A 21,684-nucleotide genomic window follows, 5' to 3' on the forward strand; every position below is an offset into this window, starting at 1 on the left:
ACAGCCTCTGTCCATGGGATTTCCCAGGCAAGAATACTAGAGTGGGTTGCCATTTCCTTCTCCAGGAGACCTTTCCGACCCAGGGATCTAACCCAAGTCTCCTGCATTGGCAGCAGATTCTTTCCCACTGAACCACCAAGGAAACCCCTATTGTGTGTACTGTAGTTCATTAACCTGTCTCCTAAGAATAGGCATTTAGATCGCTTCCTGTATTTTGCTCTTAAGAATAATGCTGCAATACATAACTTTGTGATTTTTTTTTTTTTGGAGATTCTTTTAAGAGTGAATTCTCAGAACCAGGGCATTTGTGATTTCTTTTTTTTTTAATCTGTTGCCAAATTACCCTCCACAGGGGTTGTCACCTATGGCTTCCCAGGTTGGCCAGCAGAGGGTGTTGTCAATTTCCTGAATTTTTTGCCAACCTAGGTGAGATAAAATATTTTAGTGTAATTTTATTTTATTCATTTTTTAAATGGAGGCATAATTGAATTATAATATTATATTGGTTTTAAGTATGCAGCATAGGGATTTGATATTTTTGTACATTATAGTGTGATTACCAGATAAGTCTAGTTACCATCTTACCATATGAAATTATTATATTACTGACTATATTCCCTATGCTGTACATTATGTTCCCTTGACTTCCTTACTTTGTAACTGAAAGTTTGTACCTGTTAATCTCCTTCACCTTCCAGTGTGGTTTTAAATTTGCGTTTTTCATGATATGAAGTGAAGTATGTTTTCACATTCATAAGTACTATATATATATATATTCTGTAAATTAATTCCCTATGTTTTGCCCATTTTTTTACATTGGATTATTGTGTGTTTTTTTTTTTTTAATTTTTAAGAGCTCTTATGTATTAGGGAGATTAGCTCTTTCTGATATATTGTAATTATTTCCTCTCCTTTATCATTTGTTGCTTGACTTTGCCATGGTAGCTTCATCATATGAAAGTTTTAGTTTTTTTTTTTTTTTTTTATAAAGTTGACTATCAGTTTTTAATTGCCTCTGCATTTGCACTTATAGCTTTTGCTACTTGTAGGTTATAAAGGAATTTGTTCCTGATTTCTTCTAGCAAATTCATCGTTTCATTTTTTACATTTAGATCCCTGATCCATTCAACCAGTATCATCTTCTGATGATAAACCATTCTGCTAAGTCACTTCAGTCGTGTCTGACTCTGTATGACCCTATGGACTATAGCCCACCAGGTTCCTCTGTCCGTGGGATTCTCCAAGCGTGAATACTGGAGTGGGTTGCCATGCCCTTCTCCAGGGGATCTTCCCAACCCAGGGATCTATTCCGCATCTCTTATGTCTCCTGAATTGGCAGGCGGATTCTTTACCACTAGCACCACCTGGGAAGCCCAATAAATCATTTGACTAAGGGCTGGATGGGAGAAGGCACTGGCATCCCACTCCAGTACTCTTGCCTGGAAAATCCCATGGACAGAGGAGCCTGGTAGGCTGCGGTCCATGGGGTCGCTGAGGGTCGGACACGACTGAGCGACTTCACTTTCACTTTTCACTTTCATGCATTGGAGAAGGAAATGACAACCCACTCCAGTGTTGTTGCCTGGAGAATCCCAGGGACGGGGGAGCCTGCTGCGCTGCCGTCTCTGGGGTCGCACAGAGTCGGACACGACTGAAGTGACTTAGCAGCAGCAGCAGCAAGGGCTGGATGAAGCACAAGCTGGAATCAAGATTGCCGGGAGAAATATCAAATATCAATAACCTCAGATACACAGGTGACACCACCCTTATGGCAGAAAGCAAAAAAGAACTAGAGTCTCATGATGAAATTGAAAGAAGAAAGTGAATAAGTTGGCTTGAAACTCAACATTCATAAAACTAAGATCATGGCATTTGGTCCCATCACTTCATGGCAAATAGATGGGCAAATGGAAACTGTGAGAGACTTTATTTTTTTGGGCTCCAGAATCACTGCAGATGGTGATTGCAGCCATCAAATTAAAAGACACTTGCTCCTTGGAAGGAAAGTTATGACCAATCTAGATAGCATATTGAAAAGCAGAGACATTACTTTGCCAACAAAGGTCCGTCTAGTCAAAGCTGTGGTTTTTCCAGTGGTCGTGTATGAATGTGAGAGTTGGACTATAAAGAAAACGGAGTGCCAAAGAATTGATGCTTTTGAACTGTGGTGTTGGAGAAAACTCTTGAGAGTCCCTTGGACTGCAAGGAGATCCAACCAGTCAATCCTAAAGGATATCAGTCCTGAATTCATTGGAATAACTGATGTTGAAGCTGAAACTCCAATACTTTGGCCACCTGATGCAAAGAACTGACTCATTGGAAAAGACCCTGATGCTGGGAAAGATTGAAGGCGGGAGGAGAAGGGGACGACAGAGGATGAAATGGTTGGATGGCATCACTGACTCAATGGACATGAGTTTGAGTAGGATCTGGGAGTTGGTGATGGACAGGGAAGCCTGGTGTGCTGCAGTCCATGAGGTCGCAAAGAGTCAGACATGACTGAGTGACTGAACTGAATTATAAAAATGAGTTTTCCATGTGGCTGAATATTGCCCAGGTTAGATTAAATTCCTCAATATAGGCTTTCTGGATTTAGGTTATATAAAATTTTAAGCATTTTAAAAATGTCTCAGATTCACATGTCTATACCAATTCTGATAAACTTTAAAAAAAATCTTTCTCTGTTAAGTATACAATAGTTTAATATACATTTTAAAAGTTACTTATGCCATTGAGCATCTTTTCATATATTTTTTGGATGTTTGTATTTCTTCCTTTATGAATTGCCTGTTACATTCCTATACATGTTCTTAACCTAGCTTATTATTTCTTAATTTCCAAGTGTTTCTTACCTATTTGTTAACTAAGCTTGGATTAAGCTTTGATTTGGCACATTTGATACAAATATTTTTTCTATTAATTTGGATTTTGATTTTATAAATGACTTTTTAAAAAATATACATACTTGTTTTTAAATTTTACTTGAAATTATCACTGTTTTTATTATTCATGGCCTTTTCTTATAGGAGAAGGGGAGTAATAGTTAGAAAGACTTTTCATACTCAGGGATTATATTAACAGAAATACTTTGTCTAATTACCTAAATTTTCTTTAAACTTTCCTCCTCTTTTTTTTTTAATATTTTTTAAAACACAGAAATCTTTACAATATTTGAAATTTGTTTTGTGTATTATAATTTTTTCCCATTTGCTTAATTATTAATCCCCACCGAAGTATGAAATATTTCCTATTTCATTCACTGAATTTTTTCACAGCTGCACTGTTTATGGACATTCTGTTCTTTTGCACTAATGAAGCCATTGGTAACTGCTAGCATCACACTCTTGTAGTTTTTTTAATAAAGATGTAACATCTGATTGTTTAAGGCCACCTTTGTAACACATATCCTTGATTTTTCTATGCTGCTGCTGCTAAGTCGCTTCAGTCGTGTCCGACTCTGTGCGACCCCAGAGACGGCAGCGCAGCAGGCTCCTCTGTCCCTGGGATTCTCCAGGCAACAACACTGGAGTGGGTTGTCATTCCTTCTCCAATGCATGAAAGTGAAAAGTGAAAGTGAAGTCGCTCAGTTGTGTCTGACTCTTAGCGACCCCATGGACTGGAGCCTACCAGGCTCCTCCATCCATGGGATTTTCCAGGCAGGAGTACTGGAGTGGGGTGCCATTGCCTTGTCTGGATCTTTCTATATCTCCCTTCATTTATCCTCCTCTAACAGCAGTTTTGCATAGCTTTACTTAGTTTACTTGGAGAGGGGGGTGCTGTGCTAGGTCTTCATTGCTACACAGGCTTTTCTCTAGTTGTGAAGAGTGGGGGCTACTCTCTAGTTTTGGCAGGTGGGCATCTCATTTCAGTGGCTTCTCTTGTTGTGGGGCACAGGCTCTAGGGCGCTCTAGGAGTTGCAGCTTCCAGGCTCTAGAGCACAGGCTCAACAGTTGCGGTGCACAGGCTTTGTTGTTCGATGTACGGCATGTGGGATCTGCCCAGATCAGGAATCAAACCCGTGTCTCCTGCACTGGCAGACAGACTTCACCACTGAGCCACCAGGGAAGCCCTGCATAGCTTTATTAAAAAGAATTTTGTGCTGTGCCTCATTTACCACCTCCTCTCAGAGAAGGCAATGGCAACCCACTCCATTACTCTTGCCTGGAAAATTCCATGGACGAAGGAGCCTGGTAGGCTGCAGTCCGTGGGGTCACTAAGAGTCGGACACAACTGAGCGACTTCACTTTCACTCTTCACTTTCATGCACTGGAGAAGGAAATGGCAACCCACTCCAGTGTTCTTGCCTGGAGAATCCCAGGGACGGGGGAGCCTGGTGGGCTGCTGTCTATGGGGTCGCAAAGAGTTGGACACGACTGAAGTGACTTAGCAGCAGCAGCAGCAGCTCTAATAAAAGCACTGCACACGGGGTTTTGGATCGATGTGTAGTATATTTATAGATTAAATTGGGGAGCATTTACATTTTTGCAGTATTGATTCTTTCCCTTCACTCATTCCTTCAGCAGTATTTCCTGCAATTACTATAGGCCAGACACTGTGCTAGATATGTTTCAGATTTTGTTGATATTGTTAATGATGTTTAAAAATAATTTTTAGAAGAGTTCTTCCTACCTGAATTTAGGAATGCCCTGGATTTTTTCATTTTGTGATTGATCACCACCATGAATTCTTTACCTTTTTCTAGTCATTGTTCGGTTGATCCTCTTAACTTTGCCAAATAGACTATTTTTAACCTGCAAATAATGATAATTTCATTTCCTTCTTTCCAGCCCTTATGTATTTCTTTTAACTTGTCGTATTGCATTGGTTAGAACTCTAGACCAAAGTTAAATAATATTGCCGTTAAGGCCAGCACTGACCCATTCTGAGTTCTCTTTCCTTGTTTTTGTCATGTTTTTAATTAATTTCCCCTGTGTTGTATTAATCATATGTTTATTCTATTTTTAGTTGTTAATACCACTCATAACTTTAGTTATTAATACTATTAGCTGTATTATTAGATCTTCTAACATCAAAGTATTTTTAAATTGCTCAGATAAATTCTGCTTGGTGATGGCATGCTGTCATTTTTAATGTAATTCTGAATTTGCTCTGCTAATATTTTTTAAAGGCTTTACATTTATAATCCTTGGGGGAGATTGGCAAGTGGCTTATTTTTTTTCTCTTATCTCCTGTCAGTGTTCGTTACCAATGTTGTGTTAGCCTAAAGTATGAATTAGGCTTTCATCCTTTTCTGTGCTTTGGAAAGCTTCTGTTAAATTCTCATAACAGAATTTTTTTTCCTGAAAATAATAGTTTTCTTATAAAATATTAAGAAATCCTGCTACTTAGAGATAACCACCCTTGATGTTTTGATGTCTTTAGTTCCTGGGTTGTTTTTTTTCTCTCTGTGAGTGACATTGCATTTTATGACTTGATTTCTTTTTCTTTTAATAAATTACGATGGATATCTTTCTATGTTAACAAATTTAGATGTCATTCATACTTTTTAATGACTACATTCTTTTTCATCTGTTAAATGCTTTTGATCTTTAATTTTTTAGACTCTTAGACCTGGTGTGTGTGTGTGTGTGTGTGTGTGTGTGTGTTCATTATTCTTTTGTTTGTCTGTTTTGCTCTTTATTTCTTGAATGAGGAAAGATCTGCCTTCTTGGTGTTTCCCCATAGACGTTGTGGGTGGTTTTTCTGTGGTTCCCAGAGGTATTAGAACAGTTACAGTTAGGTTTTTCTTGGCTGCTGACACCTTTGAGGGTTGCTTGATGCATGTCGTGCTTGGCCAGCCTCTGCTGTTCTGCTGTGTTTTCCTTGTGTGACCCCCACTAATCTAAGGAGAGAGCCCCTGCTTCACTGCAGTTGTATAAGTGTTCCTTTTAACAAGGTAGCAAATGAAACTTGGGACAGTCTTGTCTTTCTAAACATACCTCCAATTATATCCGTGGTTGACTATGTTTATTTTACAGGCTTGATTTTATTTTTCATATTTTTAAATTCCTGAGAGGCTTTCTCTCCACCTCTCCACCATCCTTTTTAAGGCAGCACTTAGAGTCACAAACAAAACTTGACTCTGGGTTTGTAAATTAGAGAAAATTCACACACTCCTGGAAAAAAGAGTCATATGTGGTTAACATTCCTCTTGTAAAGAAAGGCCACTCTGCTATAAAACTTTGAATGGGTTGTAAGGATACCAGTGTGTTTAGGGAAGACTGTCCAGGATGGCCAGGGGACTTGACATCTTGCTCTTTGCAGTGTGGGTGAGGGAACTGTGGGGTTTTTGCTGGTGAACAAAGATGGGGTACATGCAATTTCCTGTGTGGCTCCTGGTAGACAAATAGGATCAGAAGGTACATGTTCAAGGGCCAGAATTCAGCCGATTGTGAGAGCAAAGTCAGGGTTCATAGATGGACCGACTTACCACCTGGTCAGGTCATACGACTGGGTATAAGTGTTACATGGGTGGCTGGCCCAGGCAACCATTAAGATTCCATACAATCTTGAGGTTATCATTGGGAGGCTTGATGTCTCTTCCAGCCTTCCCCTGATGGAATCAGTTTGTAAAGCAGCATTTACATGATATTTTTAGGAGATTCCACACCTCTGGACTAGCATACTTAGGCTGTGTTCTTTTCTTTTCAGCTTACCGTGACAATCAGAGCTTTGTTGCAGAAACTGAAGGAAAAGATCGCCCTTTTGAAGGACTTATTGCTAAGAGCTGTGGCAACACATCAGATGTATCCATGTAAACATTTCCACCTCTTGCTAGAGTGGGAGGACAAGCAGTCTTATTTTAAGAAAGGAAGGAATCTGGGCCACCCAGATTTTTTCCACAGCTTGAGGAAGACCTGGTTTCCAAAATATTGCCTATAATCTCGATTTCTATTTTAAGGGTCCGTTATATGTTTTACAGTGAATATGCTGGCGAAGCAAGACGCACAGCAAGAGCTTACTTAGTTGGGTGTAACCTTGCCCATGCAGGCAGCTCATGTTTTCTGTTAGCGCTGTGTTTACACCGAGCCCCGCGTTGCTACCTGTCTAGACTGCGGTGAAAGCAGTCCAGCAGCAGAACTTCGATGATGCTCTTGAGCCATGATTCTGCTCAATGCAGTTCCCAGAGTTTTGAACAATTCCTTTTCTTTTCCAAGAGACCCGTACCAGTAGAAACCGTACTTTTTTCCTCCCCAATTATGTAGGTTATTGAGATGTGACTTCTTCGCCTTGTGGTTCTTGAAGTGACAGTACCCCTGGTTTGGGAGGTTTTTTAGGTGGGGTATAAAAGCATCTGCCTCCAATGCGGGAGACCTGGGTTCGATCCCTGGGTTGGGAAGATCCCCTGGAGAAGGAAATGGTAACCCACTCCAGTATTCTTGCCTGGGGAATCCCATGGACGGAGAAGCCTGGTAGGCTGCAGTCCATGGGGTCGCAAAGAGTTGGACACGACTGAGCGACTTCACTCACTCACTTCACTCATAGGAGGCACCTGTGTGAAGTCAGTTGTGACATCACCTCTACTTCCTACCAAAGATGTCAACTATTAAAATCTTTTTATTTTTTTAGAAATTCATGATCTGATCAATTTGGGAAAATATATGTGATCTGTTACATAAAACTAATCCCTTAAATCTGAGTTTACAACTGACCTCAAACTGGGCCTCTCTTACCATCCCTTTCCTTTATCCATGGTTCATACCAAAAACCCAGACTTTGGTATCTCAGGAAATGGATTGTTACTGCCGAATTTTAAGCATGGTGAAAATGTAGCTTTTTAGATAAAACAATAGAAGATGTTGTGAAAATGTATTTTCTCCAAGTATCATCCTTATATGTCACCAGAGAGGTTGGTTTAGATAGTTGCATGATTTCTAGTATTCAGTTATTTACCCAGTAAGTTTCAAATAAAAGTTTAATTTCAGTGAACAATTGAGGCCTTATTTTTAACACAATTAGGGCATTCTGATATGTTCAGTTTGTAACTTTACCCTCCGTCTGGTATGGTTTGTTACTGCCCAATTAGTTTATTATGTAAGGAATTTTTATTTTATCAAAATCCACAAGTTTTAATATATTGACCTCAAGTTAGCAGAGCTGTTTTCTCTACCAAGTGCTTGGAAGTCTGCACATGGGCTCGAGGTGTGCAAACTCATTTTAGTATTACCTAAATTGTATATTACAAACATAGCTAAATATTGTTTCCTGATTTAATATTAATAACTGTATTTGCTAATAGGTAACTGATTATTACTCATCTTATAATGTGTGTGTGTGTGCTAAGTCGCTTCAGTTGTGTCAAAATCTGTGCAACCCTGTGAACTGTAGCTCACCAGGCTCCTCTGTCTATGGGAATTCTCCAGGCAAGAATACTGGAGTGGGTTGCCATGCTCTCCTCCAGGGGATCTTCCAACTCAGGGATCGAACCTGTGTCTCTGATATCTCTTGGATTGCAGGTAGATTCTTTACCACTAGTGCCACCTGGGAAACCCCCAGACATAGCACATCTTATAATATTTATGTGCTAAATCTATGGTGCAAGAAGATATAAATTAATAACTTTTACTTCTATTAATAATTTCTGCTAGTTATTAATTATAAGGCGTACCAAGCATGGTGCAATAATAATTGACTTTGTTCTTCTAAATGCTTGCAGTCTAACCACATTTTGAAATCTTGTGGCATCTGGTTTCGTGGCGATCTCAGAGTTTGCTGAATTAAGCACCAGACATTTAAAAGCACCAAACCAAAAAAAAATAAATAAATAAAATAAAAAAAAAATAAAAAAAAATAAAAACACCAAACCGAGTTATTAAATATATTATGAAAGTATTTAAGGACCATCATGTGAATAATTTAGACTTTCCTAGGAGAAATCAAGCACTCAACTGGAATATAACAACTTTCTTGAAGATTCTGTTTTGTTTTTAAATAAAATAATAGAGCCTCTTTCTACTGGAACGGCAACCACAGCTAGGGATGGAATTTAGAGAATCGCCCTATGGGAAAGTGAAAGTGTTAGTCACTCAGTCCTGTCCCACTCTTAGCGACCCCATGGACTGTAGTCCGCCAGGCTAATCTGCCCATGGAATTCTCCAGGCAAGAATACTAGAGTCGGTTGCTGTTTCCTTCTCCAGGGGACCTTTCCAACCCGCATCTCCTGCACTGCAGGCAGAGTCTTTACTATCTGAGCCACCAGGGGGCGCTCATTAACCTCTGGATTTTTCAGGGAGACCGTTTCTTAGAACGGGAAGAAGGAGGTAGCTTCTGTATTACTCAGGCCTCTATTTAATTAGTCTTGTTTCTTACATCTTCCCTCTCCCTGACCTTCCTCTTCCCAAACATTTAAGATAATTCTGTGGCGGTTATCTGAGATAATTCTAGGGCAGTTATCATCCAGATTTAAGATGTATCATATAGCAACTTGTCAGGCCTGGTAGGCTCGTATTATTAGACTGTTTGGGTGGGTTCTTTCCCTTCTTTACAAAAAAGGTACTGAGGCCAAGGCCAGCTTGTGCCTCAAGTCACTAATGTAAATTAATAACTTTTACTTTCAGCATTCCAGCAGAGGAATTTTCTTCACACCCAGGAGAAGAATCTTTAAGAGCTTAAGTAACTTGCCTAAGTCCCCGCCGCTGAGAAATGGAAAGCCAAGATTCCAATGCAGGGCTGTCTGGACCCAAAGCCAGTTGTTTAAAAGCTGAATTCTACTTTAGTGATAGAATACAGTCCACCGTCACATGACCTGTCTTCAGCGAGAATTCCCTATTACTTGGCGTGTTGCTGTAATGCCAAGACAAATCTTGTTTATAATGCAAATCCTCAAGACCCTTCTTAATCATCAGAAAGATTAAACAGTCTTCACTGTGGTTTATTAGGTATACTTTATGATGTTGTAATTCTTAGAAAAATGTGTGTCCATAAATCGCCAAGAGAGTGACTTTTTAATCCTTTTTCTTGAGGCATAATTAATGTGGGGTGACTTTTTTAATGTGAATATTTGGAAACCACATTTCCTTACTGTGTCGGGCAGTCGAGAGTTTCTGGTACCTGACTTAAGAAATTTATGCCTCTCTGCATTCGTGAAGTTTTCCAAGGAACACTAGGAGTTGCCAGAAAGATAAGTCCTATGAAAATGCCTTCCAAACAATTAAATTCTGGGATGTTAGGCATAAGATGTTACTGCTCTTTCCTGAAAAAGTATTTTTCTCTGGCAAGAATAAATGTGAAATTAAAATGAAAGTGGCGTGCTTTCGAATCGGTTAGCTTGCAATTCATAATCCAAAGTCCTGCAGCCAGAGTGAAAATTGCTGAAAAGCATTAACTTCTATTCACAGTGCTTCTTGGAGACGGTGATTATAATGGTCTCACCAGTTGAGAAAAGCTATGTGCAACAGGAGGTCGCATAGGAAATTTCAGGTAGCACTAAGGTTATTCTTAGAATTAGTTTTACATGAAGCTTGTCTTTTTGTTGGGTTTTTCAAAGGCAGCACTTTTAGTACTTTGAAAAGAATTTTTGAAAATCACTTTACAAAGGACTTCAGTATCAAAAGCTATTTTGGTCTCTTGTGAGAAGTCCTAGAGAACTAATTTTTAAGAATCGATAAATAAGGGGACTTGCCTGGCAGTCCAGTGGTAAAGATTTTGTCTTCTAATAGTGGGGATGCAGGTTCAAACCCTAAGATCCCACATGCCTTGCAGCCAATAAAGGCAAAAAGATGGTCCACATAGAAAAAATAATCTTAAAAACAAAAAAAAAGGATACATAACCCTGTTCCACTTTGTTTTTTGGGGGAAGAAAGATGAGTAGACAGGTAGCTGGCTGGAGAGATCCCCGTGTAACAAACCTGGATACATGGATACATGTATGTGTGGAGGAGCTCAGTGGATAGGTGTTAAGAATAGCCCCTGGGTGCCCCAGTAGTGGGGACGTGGTTCTAAAACACTGCACCTGGCCATGACAGTTTTCACTGGTGTCTGCTATTGTGAGAAAACTAAGGACAAGGTCATTTTTATTTCAGTAGGAATTTTCTGATTTATAGTCTGTGTCATGGTTCTCTCTGGTTTCGAGTGTTAACATCTTGCTTTTTCGCCATGGTAGTAAAAGCAGATGAGCGTTTTGTCTGTTGTGGTTTTTGGAATGTCCACATAGATGGCAACGTGTATAATTGGTCTATATAAATCCCCCCTCCCCACACCCACAGTTTGTTTGGAAATACTCTGCTCCATGAAACCCCTAAGTCTGGGCACTGTTGGAACACTGTGAACAACACTGGCTTGGTGGCAAACAACTGAGATAGAAGACCAGCTCCACCACTGCCTCAAGGCCAGAGAGCAACGTGGCCGTTCTTGACCTCAGTTTTATCTACAGAGTAGGAATAATCAGACTTGCTTTGCAGGCTGTTGTGAAAGTTGAAGAAAATGCTATATTTAAAGCATCTCACAGGACAAGTTCCCCCATAATCATTGGTGTTGAATAAAAGTTTTCAACTCTTCGAGGGCAAGTTACTTAACTTCGTTGTGCCTTGTTTTCTTAATTTGTGAGAAAAGGATAAAGTACATCCAGCTTATAGCATTGTTGGGAGGATTAATTACATGCATAGAAGGTGCTTTGCGTAAAGCAAGCCCTCCTTGAGGATTACCTGCTGCTTACCATTTTATCACTGTTAAAATTACAGCTAATGTGGAGAATTTACAGGTACCCTTTTATGGAGTTTATAACACATAAGGAGGGTACATCCAGGCATGGAGATAATGATAGTATTAAAATACTACTTGCAAAATGGGATCAGTGCTTTGAGGAAGGTTGGCACCTGGGGCTGGTGGGTAATAGACACTCAGTAGAGTTTGTTAACTTTGGAGGATCTTCCTGTCCCAGGGATTGAACTCAGGTCTCCTGCATTACAGGCAGATTCCTTACCATCTGAGCCACCAGGGACTCCCCCTAAAAGCAAATAATAAATAAAAATGAAAGAGTTGAAGTGCTCTGTGAGCCAGAAAAATCTCTGGCCTCTGGGACCTTAAACTGTCTCTGTGCAATTCTTCTTGTGGTTCTGGAAGTAATTATCCTTCTCCACAGCAATTAATTTGCACGGAAGACTTACTTAAATTCTTATGCCTTCTACCAATAAGGAGAAACTCTAGGAGCTGGAAGTGGGGGAGGGAATGGGGTGTTCCCTGGGTCCAGCCCCATCTTCACCCCTCTCCATCCTAGGTTGGAAGTGCTTCCCAGGTTATAGCAGAGAAGCTGGACTCTGAAGTACAGTGATGCAAAATCAGGATCTAGTTTTATTTGCAACCTTGCATGAACTGGTTATAATTACATGTAAATTCAGTCTGGCCAAAGACAGAGTACTATGGTGGTTAGATCTTCTATTTCCCTGTCTGTTCGCTGATCTTCCTCCTTGGTTATTCACTAAGTTGATGGAAGAGAAGGTCCCAGCACTGGCCTCATGACCATCTGCCCTGTTTTCTGCTTATCCTTCCTTACCCTGTACTCGGTCCCGCCAGCTACTATGAGCCCACATCCATGGAGTGTCATTACCTTCTTAGGTGGTTCTCTGACCTCTTGTTAGCAGCAACTTTTATTATAGTAAGTGTGCCATGCAGAAGGGCTATGCATCTTTTTATTCTCTTCAGCTCCCTCTATCCCCCATTTACTTATGCTCTGTTCACTCAATAGATTAAAATAAAAACAAAACCAGGAGGTAGAGTGAGTGTTCCTGATTGGTTACTTTTCCAGGTGTTCCAGATTTACAGGGGATCTCTGGAATATTCTGAATTAATATTATCAGTATTGTTATTAACAGGATGCTAAGAAGTGGCAAAGTTAAGTGAGCAGTACTGGGGGCCTCAGGGTAGAGAAGCCGCACTCGAGGTGGCGAAAAAGAGCTGGGCTCTCACCCACTGTTGCCATGGCTTCCGGTCTGGTGAACAGGAGATTCAACTTACCTGTCCCAGCATCAACTGTGATTCTGTTCTCCAGTTACCCCTCCTCTTCAAAACATAATCACCAAGTTTTACTGCTCTTAGAATTGATGTCCTTTGTTGGTTAATAGTTTAAATTCAGTGTCTGCTAAATTTTAAAACTTGCCTTTACTTTTTCTATAAAAGGTACTTTCCACCTGTCAATTTCCTTTTTTTTCAGTATCATTTGGCTCTCTTGGATCTTAGTTGGGGTCCATGGGCTCAGCACACAGGCTTCGGTAGTTTCAGCATGTGGGATCTTAATTCCCCAACCAGGGCTCAAACCTGAATCCCCTGCACTGCGAGGCAGATTCTCAGCCACAGGAATCACGAGGGAAGTCCCTCTACCCCTACATTTTCTGTTGTTAATTGTTTACTCTTCTCTCACTTCCGCATCCCCATCCTGTTCTAGCTCATTCTTCCACAGTTAACAGTGTTGCTGGTTGGTTCCTATTATCACAGACTTTTCTAGGCATGAACAGATATGTGTACATGTAAGTGTAAAATGCTTTTGACTACAGAAGGATCGTATGTTTCGTTCTGAAACTTTTTGTTAGCATTTAATAGAGTCAAACAGTCCAAAACAATACCCAGTAGATAGGAAGTCTCCCTTACACCCTGAGTCTCCGGTTCCCTTTCCTTAGAGGCAATTGTTTCTATATCCTTTGAGAAATTTTCTGTGTATATACCAACATATGTATTTAATGCATGCAGTGGGAGCATACTATTCACTATTTAGCTCTGCTGTTTTTTGTTTTTGTTTAACACTTTATTTTGGAGATTGTTCCATATCAAATAATTTATGTAGCACTTAGTAAGTGCTCATAAATGTTAATTTTCATTATCATTGATACATACAGGGCTTTCCTATTCTCTCTGTTTTGGGGGAAGGGGGCTACAAAACATGCCATTGCTGAGATGTGCTATTTCCTTATTGACAAACCTTAGAATGTTTCCAGTATTTGGCTGTTATAAATAATGCTGCACTGAACATCTTTTTTTTTTTGGCTGCACTAAGTGGTGGCTTTTGGGATCTTAGTTCCCCAACCAGGGATTGAACCCAGACCTTGGGCACTGAAAGTGCGGAGTCCTAGCCACTGGACCACTAGCGAATTCCCTGCTCCTGCATCTTTGTATAGTCTTGTGAATGTATCTGTAGGAGAAATTCCTGTTAAAAGAATGTGCCTTTTAAATTCTGTTGGGTATGTAGAAGGCAGTCGGGCAACTGGTTGAACCCATCTCCATTCCCACCTAGGATGTCTGAGAGTGCTTGGTTCCTCAGCCCTTTCCAGAGCCTTCTGTCACGGTTTCTTATCTGGCTGGCAAAAACGACAGTATGTTTCAATTTGTATTTCTTTCACTAATGTAAAGCTGCATTTTTTTTTCAGTTTATTAGCATAATTCTTGTTTTTTTTCCAATGCCCTGTTATATCCTTTGCCGTTTTAAAATTTGTCACTGTTAATTTGCCACTTGTACTTTTATTTTGCAGATAGTTACAATTTTTATCCAGATTTATAGTTTTCTTCATGACCTCTGGGTTGACATTCTCTACTAGGAAGATTTTCCTTACTCTAGAGTATTAGAAAGTTCTCCAAAGGCGTTTTCTAATGATACTTCTGTAATTTTATTTCTTATGTTTGAACCCCTGAGCCAGTCAGATCTGTAATCTGCTTAATTGTAATATTGGATTATCGTTGAGTTTATGCTCACTTGGAGGATTGGATAACTGAAATCCCAGCAAAACCACAGGTTGCCAGAGTAGGTTGAGCATAGAATGGAAGACAAGGCTAATCAGCACTGTGATATAATTAGTAATTTCCACAATTAAAATTCCTGTTTTGTCCTGTATAATTTATGTCATAGCTTCTGTCCCTTCTCCTCCCCACCCCTCCTTCCATTCTCACGGGCCACTTCTGCTTTATTGACAATTTACCACTGATTTGAAGCACACTGTATTTATTTTTGGTGTTGCACTGATCAGAAGGCTAATATTCGGCCCTTTTATTAGTACAGAGGAAGGACTTGCTCACTGTTTCTTGGTTACAGTTGCTGCTTCACTGTTTCCAAGATGGGTTCTTAGTGACCGTAGTCAAGTAGGAGATGGAAAAGCCATAGTAGTCATTTTTCTCAGGAAATCGGGGCATTCTGGAATGTTGAGAGAATGTATCCATTATTATTTTATAAATGTCCAGAGTCAATAACACTGCTTAGTTACATTGGTTTAGGGGGATTTATGATTTTTCTAGCTAATATCTGTTACCGGGGAACATTTTTTTTATGGGCTTATTTGCTTTTTTTGCTAGCTATCCAGCTCTTTCTATTCAAAATTATCAACAAAAGTAGATTCACTGGGCCATGGTTTTCCCACCCAGGGAAAACTAGTATATTCTGCCAAGTTCTCAAACTTTTGGGGCCTAAATGCAGGATTTAATATCCCTCTCGAAAGGAGAAGTGTCTATAAATCCATAAATCCAAAGCAGTAGTCCCATTCTTTAACCGGAACTGGGAAAACCATGGCCATGAGTTGTGTTGGAAAAGGTATGAGAGATTACCTGGGGGACATCTGAAGAAACAGATCCAAAACACTGAAGTAATTGGTCAAGACCATGGATACTGATCAAAACAGAACTAGTAGGCTTTTGGACCCCTAGTCTAGCACAGATCATAGATTAACACATTAGAATATGGTTATTTCTTTGTAATTTTGTTTAGAATTATTGAAGATCATGCAACGTATTTAGTGAGCTGATGGTAACAGTTTTTTTTTTTTAGAGCAAATCTGTATAAAGTAGCACTTTACAACATATATTGTAGGTGCATTAATAGGTGTTAATAATATGAAAGAAGGCAACAAAACTTTTTTTTTTTTCTTTTTTTCCTTTTTAACAGAGTATCTTAGGTATTAATGTCTAGGAAAAACCCTTGACCACTGTGACCAGCACTCAGAACTTAAAGATTCCCTGAGCCACAGTGTGCTGTAGAGAAGAACATTTCAGGGTTGGCCACTGGGAGGAAAATCGTTTTTACCAACTGTATTTCTCAGTGAATGATCTCACATGGTGGGTCTGGTTCAGTGTTTGTAAGTCCTCTGCGATGGTTCTGTCCAGGTCCTTTACTGGAAGGGTCAGTGAAGGCTGAGATCAGAGCAGGAGAGCGCTGGCTCAGGACTCTTCGGGGTAGGGTTGATTCAAGTCTGGAACAGTCCCCTCTGACTTGGAGAGCTCGGTTAATAATGTAATAGATCAAATGAGGTAATTCACCTACTCTTGGACCTTAACGAGTCGCCTGCAGAACACAGCTCGAAGGAGACCGAAGACAGAACCTCTTGGATGATCTTGTAACTCGAGAGAGACTACTTCTGGCCTCCTTTAAGAACGAGGGTGCAGAACCCGATCTTACCAGGTATGATGCTTTCCTTTACAGGGATTAAGCAGTGGGCGAAACTTACTTGCAGTGGTTACAGTTGTTTCCCGAAGGGCTTAATTTCTTTATCTGGTAAAATACATCCTGTCTGTTCATTTGTAGTGCTTGACTGTCATTTTCTGTTCAGCATGGTTTTCATTAAGTTTCTGCGTTTGAGTAAACCAGGCACATTCAGCTGAATCCCATTTTGGAAGATGGTTATTTGGATAGAATACAGACGAAGTCAGAAAATGTCTCTTCATTCCCTGGTTGAACTTTTGCTGTGTTAGCTGCCTTTTAAACTCTGGATGTCATGTTTTTATCTGTGTTGGAAAATTATGTGTTTTTTTTTTAATTGACTTGTAGAAATGTGTCCTAAAGACTGTGTAGTCTATGGCTTACAGGACTAGAGGAGTTGGGGCCCTTGGTTTCTTCTCTGATCTTTGCCAGAGCATGATTCACACTTGACGGAGTTTGTCGGCTGCTCTGCACACGACTCCGGTGGAAGACTCAGAGGAGGGGTCCAGCTTTCCGGATTGAGGTTAATAAAGTATAAACTGTGATATCTTTAGAACTGGCCTCCCCGGCTGCCTCTAGAACCCCCTTCACCACATTAAGGGACCCAGCACAAATGAGATCAGGATGAAACCTGCCTCTCCCCTCCTTCCCCATGAGGGATGGTGTCTTCACAGTGGGGGCGGCAGCTTGTTCCTGGTTAGGAATAATATGGCTTCCCAAGGGCAATGGTTTGTTTTTTTATTTTAATGGGGTGGGGTGGGGCGTGGAGGGCGTGGTCCTAGAGTGGTCCCAGGTGACTCTGGTCTGCAGTCAGAGGCTGGAGAATCACTGCCAGAGGGTGACCGAAAGAGGATGGAGCAGCTTCTTGTCCATTCCAGTCTTCTCAGGAGCTTGGGATTTAAGGTTTGTAGAGAGGAAGTGATGAAATTCCAGGAAGCTAGAGGAAATCTTAGAGTTGTTGCTTTGACCTAAAGGCCTAAAGTCAGGGAAGGAGGAGTTGGGTGCTGGGCAGGGTTTGTAAATGGACGGGGAGGCCTCCAGTGAGCGGGGCTGATCCATCATGGTGCCTGAGCCTTCTCGGGCGGGTGCAGGAGTAGAAGTTTGAGGATGAAAGCTCAACCCTCAAACATTCAGGGTTGGTGAAAAAGAACCCGTGAGTGAGGAGGTCTTGCAAGGTGAGGAGAGAGTGCCGTCTGCAGGCATGGGCCTTTACCTTGAAGTTCAGAAACGAACTCAAAGTACCATGGCGAGGGAGGAAATTTCCTGGGTGAGGAAGGGCCCGGTAGAGAGAGGTGATGGTGGGAGGAGAAGACATGGAAACCTTCCTCCTCTGTCATGGAGGTGACTGTGTGGTGAGAGCCTTCCGTGTGTCAGGTTCTGCTTCTCTTCACTGTCATTTAATGATGTCGAGGGGCCAGTTTAGGCCTTAGGTCTTTGTGGGGTGGGGTGGGGGATGAATGGTTGATTTTTGGTTCCTCTCTCCCTTGTTGACGAAAATAATAAACAGTAATAAGAGTAGAAAAGTTTCATTTGAGCCAAACTGAGGATTAGCCCCCAAGCCAGCTTCCCAGGTTACTCTGAGAAACTGTCCAGAGATGCAGGGGTTTTTTTTTTTAGCACAGTTTTATATCTTGCAAGAACAAAGAACACTAAACGAGTCAGGGGTACATTTCTTCAAGGTTAAAAATAAAAAATAAAAAGACCAGAACATACACAAGGAGTCAGCATGGCCTTGGCACCTGGGAAGGGAGTCGCTTATCCCATCGTTGGCATCCCAGGAAGAGGGGCATAGCATCTTTATTTTTAACATGGACATTCTTTACTTCAGGTCAGTGTGCCCTTTTCTGTAATAAATAGAGCAGATGTACAATGGGTGTTAGATCAGCCACAAGCAAGCTGTTTTAGCATAAAATTCAAGTTAACTCATCTTTTTCCTCCCCCATAAAAATCTGTAGGCCAGAATAACTTCCCTAAATCTCAGTATATAAGAATTTATCACTTGTCACCTCCTCCTCTTTTTTCGGTTTTGGTCACTCCTGTTCTCTCCTGTGATAACTTTTCTTTGCTATTTAAAGCACTGTTCGCTCACGAGTCGGGTCATCTTCACCTGGGTGCCTCTTAGAAATGCAGGGTCTCAGACCCCACCTCTGCCCTCCTGAGTGGAATCTGTATTTTAACAAGATCCTCAATTTGGTTTGAATGCCCCTTCCAGCTCAAATACTGGTTTATATCACTTGTTCTTAATTATGGCACTCAGTCACCCACAAGGCTTATAAAATTTTTTTAAAGAAAAAAAAAGTGTCCAGACAATATACTTGCAGACTCTGAATGAGTGAGTAGTTTGGGGGGAGCTCTGGTCGGGGTGAGAACAGTTAGAAACCACTGAAACCATTTCTTTCCCTCATGGGGTCTGATGAGCACTGGTAGCTAGCAGCTGCTGCTTGTTTTCTCCCTGCCAGGCCCTGTGCCAAGCTATAGGTGCCTATGCTTAGGAGATCTTTATAACATCCCACCTTATAGAAGAGAAACTGAGGCTCAGAGGGGTCAAGGAACTTGCACTAGATCCTAAGGCTAATCTGTTTCAGAGTTTGATAGTACGTGTGTGGGTGAGTGAGTGCATGAATTCTAACACTTAACACTGGTTAAGGTCAGGTAGGTTGCTGGAAGCAGATTGTCTCAGATTTGAGGCCAGAGTTTCCAGTCTTTGATTTCACTCACCTGCCCATACCTGAGTGTTATTTTTGCCTTTTTCCCCTACCCGCTGAATCTCTGGGTCAGGAAGATCTCCTGGAGAAGGAAATGGCACCCCACTCCAGTATTCTTGCATGGAGAATTCCATGGACAGAGGAGCCTGGCAGATTACAGTCCATGGGGATCGCAGAGTTGGACACGACTGAGTGACCAACACCCCTGAATCCCCACTTCCTTCCCCAGCTTCCCATGCCTGAATAACTCTTTTGCTTGGATCTGTCCTTCTGAGGGTCTGAATTCAGTTGTAGAGGTGGCCAGTTTGGGTTCCTGGTTCAGCCTTGCTCTCCTGCCTCCTGGCTGTCCAATCAGTTCTGAGACCTCATCAGGGACCTTTCAGCTCTGTCCCTGGAGACACCTCATTGTCCCCGCTGCTCTGATGTCCCCAGTGACTCAACAGAGGTTTCTTCAGTCCTCCTGTAGGTCAGTTCCTAGTTCTGGGCTCCTCCAGCATCTTTGGTTGCTTCTCTAATCTCTGGATTCCTCCAGCATTTTTGATGGCTTCTGCCATTCTTGATATCAACGTGGGTTGCCTTGTCACCAGGGGGATAGGGAGGTGGGGGGCTCATGTCTTTCCTTTTGGTCACGACTCACAGACAGCGGAAAGCCTCACCCGAACTTGAAAGTGTTCTGGACCTACTCTCTCTGGCACTTTTGGTCATTTGTGCTAGACTGTCACCAAGCATGTACTGTTGGAGAACTGGCGGTGATCTGCTCATTGGGCGTTCAGAGCCCCGTAATAACTGGTGGCAACGTTGCAAGAGTTGACCCAGCCAGGACTCCCTGAGAACTGGTTGAGCCTCTCTGTCCTCCTGGGCTCTTCCATCTTCCTCTCCTGTTTCCTTAGTGTCCTCCTCCTCCCTCACCCCAGACCTTTGCGCTCTGTCTTTCTCTTCCCCATCCTTCATTTCCTGGGGTCCTTCTCCCCTCCCTTTCCTCCCCTTTTCTCTTCCTCCTCATATGTGGCCTTATTAAGGAGAGGAGAGTATTGTCAAACTTCAGTTCAGATTAGCATTTCCCTTAAACAGACACGAATGTAACAATCCCATAATTGAATGTGTAGCTGTCATGTGACAGAATCTGAGTTTTTACCTTACGGATTACTGATCATTGTTCTCACGCAGTAAGCCTTGATGTGAGACTCAGGTCTAAATAAGCAATGGTTGACTAATTGAGGGTATTTGGAAACTTGTTAAAGAAGTCTCTGTGTAACAATGTCTCTTAGAAGATAAGCCCTAACTTTATAAAGAGGTGACACAGCTTCTGATTGAAAACCCAACTGCCCTTTCTATTCGAGAGCATCGCTAAGTCTCACAATTAGTTAAATCTTTGTAAAGAGACAGGAAAAAAGAAAAATCATTGCATACTCCACTGCTCCCTGACCATCTCAAAGATTATGTGATTAACTAGGCTGTAGTGGGTGGCTAATTGGCTAAGCTTTAATCTTCACACCACCAACTATATGGAGGATTATAGGAAATAGGAAGTTATTTAGAAGTTGAGATGGTAGTTATGGATCAGGAGTGCTATATTAACAAGCAGACCAACTGCTAAAATCAAAGAATAGAAGATGATAATGAAATATTCACATTTTCTTAGAGTGTAAGCTTTACATTTAATTTCATATATTTACTTTTTCTTGGAGCTGCTTTTTTAAAAAAAGTATGATCCTTCGAATTTATATTTCATAGCACTATATTGGCAGCCAAGGAAGACAGAGGAAAAATTGACTTTAAATATTCCATTAAAAGTGTTCCCCCTCTACCATTTTAGATCATTGCATGTTTTCTTTCGATTTAAAACTTAGTTTATAAGAAGGATGATTTCTATTTGATAGTATTGAGATTTCCTAAAAACTATTAATTTATACTCTCTATTGCTTGAAGTTATGAACATATGACCAGCCTACTCTTCCAGAAGTAGGAAATGGCTGAGGAATAAACAACTGCATCATTACCTGCGAGACAATGGATAAGCCATAATTATTTATCTCTCTTACTTATGTCCCAGAAATACACTAACTTCCTAGGTCATCTGACATGTAAAGGATGTGCTGAAATCAGTAAAGATATGCTTTTCTCTGTATTTCGGTGAACCCAAGGATAGTTGAACCAGTTCAGTTCAGTCGCTCAGTCGTGTCCGACTCTTTGCGACCCCATGAATCGCAGCACGCCAGGCCTCCTTGTCCATCACCAACTCCCGCAGTTCACTCAGACTCACGTCCATCGAGTCCGTGATGCCATCCAGCCATCTCATCCTCTGTCATCCCCTTTTCCTCCTGCCCCCAATCCCTCCCAGCATCCGGGTCTTTTCCAATGAGTCAGCTCTTCGCATGAGGTGGCCAAAGTACTGGAGTTTCAGCTTTAGCATCATTCTTTCCAAAGAACACCCAGGGCTGATCTCCTTTAGAATGGACTGGTTGTATCTCCTTGCAGTCCAGGAGACTCTCAAGAGTCTTCTCCAACACCACAGTTCAAAAGCATCAATTCTTCGTTGCTCAGCTTTCTTCACAGTCCAACTCTCACATCCATACATGACCACTGGGACTG

The 21,684-nt window shown here is 41.2% G+C and overlaps 1 protein-coding gene across 4 annotated transcripts in view; it reads left to right on the plus strand.

The window, feature by feature from the left end:
* The window catches only part of STX8 (syntaxin 8), a 206,538-nt gene that overhangs the window by 11,832 nt on the left and 173,022 nt on the right, over positions 1-21,684 (plus strand). For all 4 annotated transcript variants that reach the window (XM_010843018.1, XM_010843020.1, XM_010843021.1 and 1 more), the window contains exons 3-4: positions 6,652-6,746; positions 16,259-16,369. In XM_010843018.1, the coding sequence (XP_010841320.1) occupies positions 6,652-6,746; positions 16,259-16,369 (206 nt within the window). The remainder of the gene's footprint in view (positions 1-6,651; positions 6,747-16,258; positions 16,370-21,684) is intronic.

Source organism: Bison bison, unplaced genomic scaffold, assembly GCF_000754665.1.
Source record: "Bison bison bison isolate TAMUID 2011002044 unplaced genomic scaffold, Bison_UMD1.0 scf7180017864180, whole genome shotgun sequence".
NCBI classification, from domain to species: Eukaryota; Metazoa; Chordata; class Mammalia; order Artiodactyla; family Bovidae; genus Bison; species Bison bison.